Source organism: Pagrus major, chromosome 23 (assembly GCF_040436345.1).
Source record: "Pagrus major chromosome 23, Pma_NU_1.0".
Lineage (NCBI taxonomy): Eukaryota > Metazoa > Chordata > Actinopteri > Spariformes > Sparidae > Pagrus > Pagrus major.
This window is the reverse complement of record NC_133237.1, coordinates 2,311,190-2,323,419: the sequence shown is the minus strand read 5'-3', so window position 1 is coordinate 2,323,419 and position 12,230 is coordinate 2,311,190. Positions and strand designations below refer to the sequence as shown.

The 12,230-nt window shown below is 39.7% G+C and overlaps 1 protein-coding gene across 1 annotated transcript; it reads left to right on the top strand.

Moving 5' to 3' along the window:
* The first annotated feature begins 1,668 nt into the window (after nt 1–1,668).
* Nucleotides 1,669–7,280, top strand: coil (coilin p80). Its single transcript, XM_073494529.1, has 7 exons — nt 1,669–1,936; nt 2,980–3,979; nt 4,381–4,470; nt 4,734–4,781; nt 4,952–5,021; nt 5,333–5,421; nt 6,836–7,280. The coding sequence occupies exons 1-7, from the start codon at nt 1,674–1,676 to the stop codon at nt 6,881–6,883; spliced, it is 1,608 nt and encodes a 535-aa protein (XP_073350630.1). The 5' UTR covers nt 1,669–1,673; the 3' UTR covers nt 6,884–7,280.
* Nucleotides 7,281–12,230: the final 4,950 nt, after the last annotated feature.

Below are 12,230 nucleotides of genomic sequence, written 5' to 3'. Positions count from 1 at the left end.
AATGGAGGCTGACAGAAATGTTAATAGGCATGTGGGGGGTGGTTGTTATGAAGCCACAGCCCCTGCAAAAAAGAAGTTTATACAAGTACATATTAGCATACTTCTTTAAAACTAAGAGAATATGATTTCAGTTTACTTTTACATACTTATCAGAGGTATACAAAGCTAAAGCTTACAAAAGTATACTTGACAAGTATACAGAAAAGAGTAGCCTACACATCATTAATGGTACAGTTGCATTACAAAATAAATATTAATTGTAAAATTGTTGTGTATTAAAAGTTTACTAGTTGTAAATAAAAGTATACTCAGAAGTGTACTTTTATAAACTAAAAAATGGGTCAATTTACTCAGAAATAGTGTTGATGTAGCACACTTGCAAGAATACTACTAGTACATTGATATTATTGTACTTACTACATAAAGTAGTAGACTATGAAATATACTTGAACTGTACGTAAGTGTACTTGATAAAATGAACATGCAGTAGACTATACTTCTTTAATGTAAGTAAGTGCTTCAGTAATGTCAGGGGTCAGGCAGATGGGGCAGATGCCCCGTGACCTCTGGAGGCAATGTAAGACCGTCAAAATAAAGATGTGAGTTCACAGCTTCTGCCTCTTGTTTTGCTCTTATTACAGTAAACCATGTATAAAAAATCTTTTTCAAAGGGGACGGAGATACATCTGCTTATTTACATTTGTTGCTGAGCAAATCAGTTAGCAGTGACATATTTTTGTATAATTCCTTTCTACCTTTTCTGTGGTCCTCCCCGAGAAAGGAACCAGCTGTGAGAGAAGAGATCCACACCTGTATCAGCTTGTAATAACTGCCTCCACGCCAACAGAGGGCAATGTTGTGAAAGCCTTAGCGTCCCTGATCACATGTGACCCAGACATCCGGTTGAAAGTTGGCGCTTCAAAAGAAAAGCCCGAAAAAACAAAATAATGTAAATACTGAAATAATCAAAACCGTTGACGTTATTATTATTATCATTATCATTATTATTATTATTATTATTATTACTTTGTTTTATTTGTAAGAAAAAGAGACCCTACAACATTCACAACATACGTGATTACAGTAAATGCATACATTATAAAGAGTGCAGCACTGATGGATTGTACAAAGTGGACTATATCTTGAAACAGTCCATAATTTGTAACTAATGGCTTTACTATTGTTGATTGGCCGATTATTTTCCAAAAGTCGTTTTCTGTAAGTCGTCTAGTTCTCTCTTTCACATAGGGCAAAGCCATCAGAGCATGTCAAAAACGTCAATAAGATATTAATATACTGAGTTTACTCAGCTACTCCAAAGCTTTTATCATGATCACTCACGACGAATGATGGAATGATTGCGAACATGCTGGGTACTGGCATCAACATTAAAAGGAGCTAAAGTCAGTTTCACTGTAGGAAGTCTGATTGGAGACACATTACAGGGAACATAAACACGTTTGAGACTATTTATGAAGGAAACAGGACTAATTTAAAGGATTTCGTTCTTTTTTTTGTTTTTGTGTTTTTTGTCTGCCAATCTACTGCGAAGAAGAAGAAGAAGAGGAAGAAGAAGAAGGAGGAAGAGGAGGAGAAGGAGGAGTTTGACATTCTTATCCTGAAAAGCCCCACCGGAAATACCACTGTTGTTGCCGGCGGAACGCACGAGCTGTATGTCCTGTGTCATGGCTGCTCACAGTAATAACTTCATCCGCGTGCGCTTATACTTTGACTACCCGCCGCCGGCTGTCATTGGTTGCCGCATGTGCTGGCTGCTCGTGGACTTGAACGCATGTCGCGTGGTGGCGGATCTGGAGAGTGTGATCAGAGAGAAGTTTGAGTTCAGCCGCGGGAGCATCCTGAGCCTCTTCATGGAGGACTGCTACCTGCCGCACACTGAGAGCATCTTTGTGGTGCGGGACAACGACAGCGTCAGGTGCGTGTGCTTTTCGTGTCACTCACAACAAAGTGCTGGCTACACGGTCATGACGTCACGTGATGTGGCAGCTCTCAGGTCATCTGTAGCAGACACCTGAAGATTCAGGGGCCCCTCGCAAGGACAGGCGTGGAGTTTTGTGATTCTGTGTCATCATCATCATCATCATCATCACTTTTAATTTTGCCCAAATAATTTTTAACTCAAGGTCCACTTACTAGCTTTTCCTTCTACAGTTTTCATAGCCAGTGAATTAAAGGAACAGTTCAACCAAAAAGTAAAATCCAGTCATCATCTCCTCCCCCCCTTGCTGATGGAAAGTCAGGGGATTAAGATCAAGATTTTGGCTTAAAAGCGGGTGTAAATAGTCTTCCTGGGGAAGACCTCTGTTCGTCTCAGACACCTTTTTTATTGCCCTCAGCAGGACAGGACGCTGTAAGTCTCGAGCCCTGCACATGAATCTGATGTAGTCCATCAAATAATTACACTACAGCAATTTAAAGTGAAATTCTCGCCAAAATGCAACCTAGGCTTTTTTTGTGAAGGAACCCGAGTCAAACCTTTGTGTAAAAGCATAATTACAACGAAAAAGCCACTTTTGAGATTTGCCGTATTTTCGTTTTTGGGTCAAAATCATTTTCAATTGCGTGCTAGGGGCAACATTACGGTAGCATCAAAATCGCTATTTTTAAAACACTAAGAAGACTCGACACAGCATGAAACTTTGCTTGAAACTGAAACTTTTGAACAACTCATGCTAGCAGTAGCTTGCTCCGCTCGCCACCGTCCTGCCAGTTGAGAAGAGTCAATCCCCAAGTGCGACGCTTTAGGAGCTTTAACCCTAGACCACAAGTTTTACTGCTAACTGAGCTAACTAGCTAACGACAGCTACAGTTACCAGCAGTTGGCTGTTGGGTTCTATGCTGCCCCCATTTGCTTTGGAGTATGAATTTGACAGGTGACCAATTCGTACATATTGCGCCTTTTTAAAGATGTGTTTCCAAATCCTCCAGAGCTGTTTATCTTCACTCTTTGCTTCCCAGGGTGAAGGTGGACTGTCTGGCTCAGGTGAATGGAAACAGCAGCTATCCAGACTCAGCAAGTGAAAAGGGCAGAAAGAGATCGAGACCCACAGGGGAGAATGGTGCAGGAGAAAATGTGGAATGGAAGAAAAAGAAGAGGAAAAAAGGGAGCGAGGAGAGCCTGGAGAGGGACGCCAAGCAGGCTGCAGGTGATGAGAGGACTAAGATGTCACAAGTAAAGTGCACAGAGAAGAAGAAAAGAAAGAAGGCAGATAAAAGTGGCCCTACTGTGACCCCCAAACCTGCTGCCTCTACCAAAAACACCCCAGTTAGGGTAGAAGAGCCAGCTAAATGCAGCAAGAAGCCCCCAGTGGCACAAGCAAAAACAAAGAATGTCCCCTCTTCAGATTCCAGTAGTAGCAGTAGTGAGGAGGATGAAGCTCCTAAAAAAACAGCTGCCCAAAAACCAACACCGAAAGCATCCACCCCTGCTGCTTCCAAGGCACCTCCAACCACCAAACCCACCCAGACAAAACCAAAGCCTCCTTCATCATCCTCTTCAGAATCCTCCTCCTCCTCCTCTGATGAAGCTAACAGTGTCAAAGCCCCACCAAAAAACAAACCTTTAACCTCCACGACCCCCAAAGGAAGAATAAGTGATAACTCAAAGTCTCAGCAGGCTCCTCCTCCTGTCCCACAGGCCAAACACCTTGCACAGGAACAGGCTGCCAGCAAAGTGCCTCCTGGTGACAAAAACATGAACCCCGGGACCTCAAGCAGTGAAGAGGAGATCGAGCTTGTTATCCACCGGCCGATCCAGCAGCTGGGCCGCGGTGTGGGAAATCAGTTGTCTCAGAGAGGCCTCGGCCGAGGCAAGAACTGGCACAGTGGCCCTGGAGGAAGGGGTAGAGGGAGAGGGGACGTCAGAGGGCACAATGGCAGCTTTGAGTTCAGCTATAATGAATCCAAGGAGCCTTCCTACCAGACTGATTCTCTGACCAACATGTCGGTGGTCCTCCAGGTGTGTCATTTATTGTTACTGTAACTTTGATTTCAATAACAATAGTTCAGTTTTTAAGGTTGTAATAATTGATCCCTGACACTAATTGTATCATTGAGGCCAAGGTACTCTGTGTCTCCTGTTGTGTCATGTGGAGAAATCCAAAGCTAAATGGGCCTGCCATGCCTGGTTACGGTTGCAAAGCTATGACTTGACTGGACAATCACTGTTTGGGGGAGGGGTTTATCGAACAGTCAGCTACATTAATAAGAAATGGGAATGTGTTTAGTCTTGCCTCGGTCACATTATCTTCTTAGTGGCAGTAAAAATACACCTGTTGTGTAAATGTATACATGCATTACCTGAAATACTGTGTATGAAAAGGCATTAATAATCTTTGTCTTGTATATCTCTGTATGTAGAACGCAGCAGGAAGTGCTCCCAAAAAGGACTACAGCTCTATGCCCCTGCTAGCTGCGCCTCCACAGGTGGGACAGACGATTGCCTTCAAGGTAAGTCTTCTTTTCCCCTCTTCAATAACTTTCTTTTTACAAAATGCCAGGGGAGAGTAAACGGCACACTGCAAAGAATACACAAAGAAGTTTGAGTTGTGACTGACTAGCATTAGCATGTTGCCAGTTGGCAAGTGTGTTAGCAGATAGCAAGGGCTACAGTAGTTCACCAACTAGACCCAATTGTTTTACAAAGATTTGTGGATGAATGTCGACTGTGTGACCAAGTCTTAATGCTGAAAAAAATCTGTGTGTGTTCACAGTTGCTGGAGCTAACTGAGAACTATACACCAGAGGTATCAGATTATAAGGTGAGTGCAGTCAATCATGCTGCAGTAATCCAAAGCGCTGGTCACAGCTCTGCCTATTGCTCTCATGTTACTGGGAAGGCCCTTGGAGGGAGTGTCATAATGAAGTCTTGGATGTTTGTTCATACTGGAATCACTACACAACTGACTGACCGTGTTGATGTATCTTTTAGGAGGGAAAGATTGTGAGCTTTGACTACACCAGCAAACAGATAGAGCTGCAACTACATAATGCCTTTCAAGGTAAGGACCTTTTCACCACTGACACATACAGTATAACCTTTAACATGCCTGTTTCAGAGTGGATAAATCAAGATGCTAAAGATCGTTTTTTGGCAGAAAAATATCTTTTAAGAGTCAGACAGAGTCTGAATCACTGGTATTTAAAAGTAACACTAAGTCGACCATGAATGTACAGTATTATGGATACTGGTAATGGATGTCATAGGTTAGGAAATCATTTTTAAATGTATTTTACTAAAGCAGATTGTACAGTATTTTCCAGAATGTTCCAAACATTAGTGATTACTCACAACACACCTCTTCTCCATCAGCTCCTGTAGAGCCTGGCAAGTTTGACCTGGTCTATCAGAACCCCGATGGCTCAGAGAGCGTGGAGTACGCAGTGTCCAGGGGCTCACGGGTATGTCCAAGGATATAGCTAATTTATTTAGTAATAAACTCATAAACAGCACTTCCTGAAGAGAAAGTTCAGCTTTGGCCAATGTGCTTATTTGCGGGGTTGGAGGTATAATCTGATCTGTGTGGGGGTCTGGTAAATAATTTGTTGATGTAAAATAAAAAAGTAGTTATAAAATAAAGTGGGTGTAAATGGTGAAATCAGTTGAAACAGTGTGTTTAAACAGCTGCTGGAAGGGACGACACTCTTCAGCCTAGGAATCAGACAGGATGCGCACAAAAAACAGACAGGCTTTTACAGCGATGAGGCGACAAACTGACACATTTTACAAGGAAAGAAACGTATTATGTTTGATGCCAAATTACGAGAGGGCACCTATGATTGAGAATTTGCCGTAGCCGTTTCACAAAGTTTGTTAAATTTCAAGCAATAACTCTTAAAATCACGTGATTTGTACAGTTATCTGGGATATTACTGTTACTGGCTACACTTCATAATGTGTCATTCAGAGAATATTGTGTGTACTTCTTCTGGAAAACATGTTTCTTTAAACCTATTTTTTAGCATGATTGTAAAAATTATTCATTTCATTACTTTGAAATTTTTTTTTTTTTAAAGTATTAGGGACCCCGACAGATGTAAGATTTTATTGCTTTCATGGGGCACCCATTGGCTCCCAAGTAACTGGAACCCTGCTTATTTGCCTTCTTGGATGAAAAGTGAGATGAAAATATATACTGTATATAATACACCCCTTAGTAGAAGTTAGGTGCCGGAACTATTTCTTGATGAACAACAGTTAATCCATGAACCTAACACTGTGCTGTGTCTGCAGGTTAAGAGCATCATGTCAGTGGAACGGTCGCTTTTGGTGTCGTACTGGCACAATGGCATAAATTCCTTCCAACCTCAATTTAATGCTGAAATGTTGACTTTCATATTTAAAAAAATCCTCACTTACAAAGTATTTGGAGTCCTGTGAAATTAAAGTTTTTATATGGCATGGAATGAGCCTGTATTTAAAACAAATGCTCAAGTTGACAGAACCAAAATCACACTCACTGTAAGAAAGACGGCTATTCACTTTACATTCCCTTCTATTGTCATCTGTACAAGTAAACCATGAAAGATGTTCTATTTATCAATACAGCTTATTTATTGAATGACAGTGGTGCTTCTGGTTTTAGCCCCCCTCACTGTACTTTGAGTGAACTCATTCACTCAGTGATCCCCTCTTTTCAGTTACTCATCCAAACAGGAGAAAGTGGTGGACAAAATCATCGGCATGTGCACAAAGTAGCAGTTGTTGTCATTTGGGTTCTGTTTTTGGTATTGTTCTCTGTAATAGTCATGCTGATGTTGTTTTAAATCTTAGCGTAATCATAGTTGAAGTAACGTCTTCACTTTCCTCACATAGGTGACAGAACGGTGGGACTCCCTGTTGGAACCACGACTGATCATTTAAACCTGTGACTTGGATCATGCCCCCAGTTTGGTGAGATGGATCCGCCTGGTCTCTATTGAACTCTACTTCAGGATCCTTCAACTTGTACTCCAGTGCCAAAGTTAAACAGGCAGTGACTTCCTGACATTGAATTTGACAGGCATGTGATCATGGTTGATTTCTCTTCTGTGTGCTCCTAAATAAGTCATCACTTGGCAGAGAAGAGCTGCTGCATAGCAAATTACAGGTATAAGTATTGAAAAATGTTAGTTAGTTTTTAATGTGTATAGGTGAAATGAGTGATTGTTTCCAGAACTGGGACATTGTGGTTTTATGTTTTGTACAATAATGTGTAATCAGTCTTGTATAAACAGTTTTTTTCTAATAAAACACTGCATCTCCTGCTTTGATGACAGGGTAGATGTCTATTTCATTATTCCAGTGTGGAAATGTCCACGGTTTTATGGAAACTTATTTCTGCCACGGGAAAAAAAATGATTGTAATGGAGTGCATAAAATAGAAAACAGCGATAAGAGGTTAAAATACTGTGAAGTCCAAAGTATTTAAATTTCTTCTAAAGGTCATTTCAAAAATCTTTTTATGTAAGTATTATGATATCAAAATTTAGACTTACTACATCAAAATGTGGAAAAATTAAAGTTACTTACCGTGTGAAATAAATACACCAGCAGGAGATGATACAGAACATGCAGGTGGTGGTCGTTAAATCAAACTGCCACTTTAGAATTTAACACAAGAGCGTTCAGTAACACATATAAGCTCTGTTAAAAAAAAAAGGCTTGATTAAGAAAAAAAATCATCTGGACCTCACTAATTTCTAAACACTACAGCCATGTGCACTGGTACTGTGCACATGGCGATAAGAAAGCCATCCTCCTGCTGCAGCTTCAGCCATTATACAGTATACATTTGGAGTCATGCACACCATATCAACTGAAAGAATATTTAAATGTCAAGTTTATGACCCCAGATGAGAGATATATGAATATCCATGAATGTTTTCCAGTTAGGCACTGAAGGACACTGAAGTAGCTTGGAAAGTCCCTTATAATACCAAAACATGCTTACAGTATCATAAATATGCACTCACCTGATGGCTTAGAGGTGTCACTGTGATTGAAGAATAATCACAGAATAAAGTTGAAATACTTAAAGAAATAACAAGTCCTCGTGAAAATAAAGTTGTAATTTTCACTGGAAAAGTAACAATATTATGAGACTAACGCAGCTTTACCATGATGTGTATCGAGAGCCGAAGTCACGCCCCTTTCTGTTTGCCCCGTGGGACCTTATTTCAGAAGAAACATGTATGGTAGTGAATGGAGAGAGACAAATAATTTATTGATCCCGTTTTAATTGTGCCATGCGGCATGTTTGTCAATTTAAAAGATCATTTTTCAAATTGAGAAAGTCTCAGTTTGTCATCAAACTAATAAAATATCAGACTGTGAACAGTCATTATAAAGACTACACAGCCACCAGTCGCGTTAGTGAAGTTGTCTCGTTAAAGTTTCACCAAAACCTGTAACTTAAACATTGTAGAGCTGCTCCTGTATATTAGCAGCTCACAGAACTGACCAACTCTCCTTTTACATAACTAAAATCACAATAAATCTGGTCAGTATGAACACATTTATTGTGATCTTCATTGTTTTAGTAGGCTTTTCTGAGCCTGGTTGGCGGCCATGCTGGTGACGCGTGTTGAGTGAGACGATGTAGTTCACTGAGTGGTTTAACACAAAACTACATGAGATTTTACTTTAATTACGACAAACTGAAACTCAATTGACTTGGAAAATGATCTTTTTAATTGACAAATATATGTGTGATTCATGACACAACTCAAACGAATCAAAAAGGTATTTTTCTCTCCCTATCGACTCCTGTACAGTTGTTTTTTTCCCAAAATAAGATGCCATGAGGTCTACCAGAAGGAGCGTGACTTCAGCACTCTATGATAGACCTGCATGGGAGGTGGCCACTCAGCCTTTTGTTACATTTTACCCAGTGGCCAAAAATTCCCCTGCAGCCCAAAAAACATTTTCCCCACTGAGCACCATCATACAACAGATGTCTGTAAAACTGTTGACAGGACACCTCCAACTACAGGCAAGGCCAACTATGACCATGGAGGTTTGATATATGTTAAACTGTCCTCTAGTCGGTAATATTCTGATTTCTGATATTATGACCTATGATATTTTTAAATTATTCTCAAAATACTACAGCTTTTCTCTAAAATGTTTTTCTTTTCTGAGCGGTACCACCTGTTAATTAGAAAATAAACTTTTAATTGGGATCATGCTACTGTGCCTCATTAAAGACAAAGAACTGAAAATGGCATTTTCTTTCAGTTAATTGAAACATTTAATACATTTGTATGTACACTGAGACAGTTTTTGGCAATATTTCAACAGGTACTCAAAACAAACCATCCCCTTAAGGTGTTTTAATGCATCATTGTTGTGATTGATTAAAAATTATAGGAAAATATAGAATCAAAAGTAATTAACAATAAAATATAAAATCCCACACACTTACATAACTTTTTTTTGCTGCCTGTCTCATTCATTCAAACATATTCACATGAAATTACACTGAAACAACCAAACAATCATTCACTGACTGTCCTGTTGGGAACCTTTAAAGGGGGTCTTGTCTGGGTCCTGTTTTTCACATTTGGCAAGATGGTTCCCAAAACAAAAAACAATAAAACACACTTAACTAACGGCACATTGTTAACATTTTTCATTCAAGGAGCAGTGGGTAGATTCTACATTTGAGGAGTGAGTGTGCTCTCTGTGGGTTATGTGTATAAACTGGTATCCTAGAAGATACAGAGGCATTCTGGTACTTATATTTTATAATATTCTGACCAGTTGGGCTCTGCTTGTCATGCTGATACATTGGCATGTTGCTGAGTGAAAAAGATGAGTTAGCAAAGTTACTAGTCACTGATCCAGGAACATTTGGATGACAGGTGTCCCTGGTCTTATGACATAACAGTTTAATTGACCCAGGAAAGAAAAGAAAACAAGTGTTTTTTGGGATAAACATGTTTGAGACAGTGAACAAATCCCATGAAAAGACCAAAATACTAACAAGTTGTGTGTGTATGGTATCTTATATATACTGTATATCTCATTCCTCTGTGCTATAGAGCTCCACTGCTGTTAAAAAACTACTAAACACACTCAGTGAGCCATATTGTTCCACTTGGTGGTAAATTCCTTCATTACAATGAACACAGTCTGTGGCTCACTTGGACTCAGTCCCACACACAGCATCCTGTTGCCTCTAATACTCACTAGATAAAGACAAATGGATTAATCCGCCACTGAAAGTAGTCCTTAACAAATGTACGATTTCCTCATGTTTGAGCTACTTTTGTTAAAGGTGCAATAGCCGCTACCCATCCCAGTCGAAAGCTCCTGTGCTAGTGGTGTAAACACTAAATGGGAGTGTGGGAGTGTTTCTCCATGGCCCATGTGTGTGACGTGTTGTGAACTTTACTAACCCCCACCAATCAGTTTGTAGGATAAGCTGCTCTGTTGTTATGCTACAAGCATGCTGGTCCTACTAGTGATTGTTTGTCCACATGGACAGATCAAAAATAACAGTAAACAACCAGGATGCGAGGCAGATCATTGCTGTGTTGGGGCACAAGACCAAACCGAGTGATCACAGGTGAAAGTGTCTTCCCTTTGTAGCATAATGCTAAATAACGTGCCCCACTACTGACCCGTTCTGCTCTGCCTCTGATCTCTGGTCATGCCTCTGCCAGAGTATGTTAAACACGCTGGTCCTACAGTGATCATCAGCATCCACTGTTGGAAAAAAGTGTTTAAACTGTTGCACAATGCCAAACTGAGTGAATACACATGATACACTACGCTTCACTACACTATATTTCAGTCATTCATGCTGCAAGTCTGATTGCCAGTTTACATGATTGGCCCCCGCAACACGACGTCGGGCTGCATTTCTCCAAAAATGAAGTCTCTTTCAAATTTTTCACTGCACTCAGTCAAAACGCACCCACATGTGGAGGGTTCTTAGATATTGCACTTTTAAAAACTAGAGAATCCAGCTGTTTTACGGATCTACAGGATCTTTTTAAAAAAACAAAACTATATATTTGTGAGGCGTTATTAAAGATTAACATATTCAATAGGAACCAATGGGCTTTGAGCTGAGGGCAAGAGACTGATTAAGGAAGATCAAAGTCATGAAAGACAGGCTAACACAATGCTTTGGTCTTTTCATTGGATTTCTTGAAGAAGAAAACTGTAGAATAAAACCACACTTATCATTTCAATAAAGTTTTAAACAGGCAATTTTTTTTCAATTGTGCTAGTTATTTAGGGTTCTGCTGGGCTGCTTTGAAAGCAGATCAGAAACTAATCACAGTTCTGGCCAAAGGTAGCCTGTCATAAGGTTTGATGTTTCTGTCAAAACATTATAATATGCATCACTGCTTATGCTTAATTTTTTTGTGAGGTAAAAATCTCATTAAATATGTATCCCTAATCCTAATAATCCCTAATTAATATGAATTATTTTTCATAATCTGAGCACAGTGGGTGATGCAGGAAGTGAGTCGAATAGAGGAACTTGGGATCCTAGAACTACGAAAGCCCTGAGAGGCAAGTGAACATTTTTTAAAGGAATTAAGATAAATCCTGTTCTCAAGCCACACACACAGCAGACAAAACAACTTGGAACAAACTTTGAAAACACATCATCAGATATTTTTTTTCCCACTTGCCTCTTAGAGCTTCCATACAGTACCATTTTGCATCTTAATCAGTAAAAATACAATAGGTACTTGCTTTCAGCCCATGGTCCATCTCCAAGTTCCACTCTGGGCACCCCTGGACCACACGTAATAGTGATTCAAATGGTAAAAGTCGTGTTCCTAAGGATAATATAACCTGTAAACATATAAAAGCTTAACAACTGGTTTCATATCAGATATGAAATAAATACATATAATAAATGATTTAAAATACCAAAACGTGCCTTTTTTATGCTCCATTTTGCAGCATTATTACTCAGGGTTGGGAACAGAAATTTGGTTCCATATTAGAAATCCAAATTCAAGATGAAGATTCAAGAATCTGGCAACTTTTTAAAAAAAAATTTTTTTTGATTTTGCTTATTGGTTCCTAAATGCTTTAACCAAACAAAGGCTACATACAATTTCTGCAAAGACCTTGCCTATCCGCCAATAGCTGTCTATGTCACGCATCAACGCAGCAGCGTGTCACTTTGTTTAGATACTAGCATGCCCAGCTAATGGAACAACAGTGTGAGAGATGGACACTGCCAAATGCTCAAAAGTGT

Excerpts from the sequence above, each read along its gene's own strand:
- coil (XM_073494529.1), top strand. The coding sequence starts at position 1,674 with ATGTCCTGTGTCATGGCTGCTCACAGTAATAACTTCATCCGCGTGCGC. Across the intron at positions 1,937-2,979 it reads CGGGACAACGACAGCGTCAG|GGTGAAGGTGGACTGTCTGG; the intron begins GTGCGTGTGCTT and ends TTTGCTTCCCAG. Across the intron at positions 3,980-4,380 it reads ACATGTCGGTGGTCCTCCAG|AACGCAGCAGGAAGTGCTCC; the intron begins GTGTGTCATTTA and ends CTCTGTATGTAG.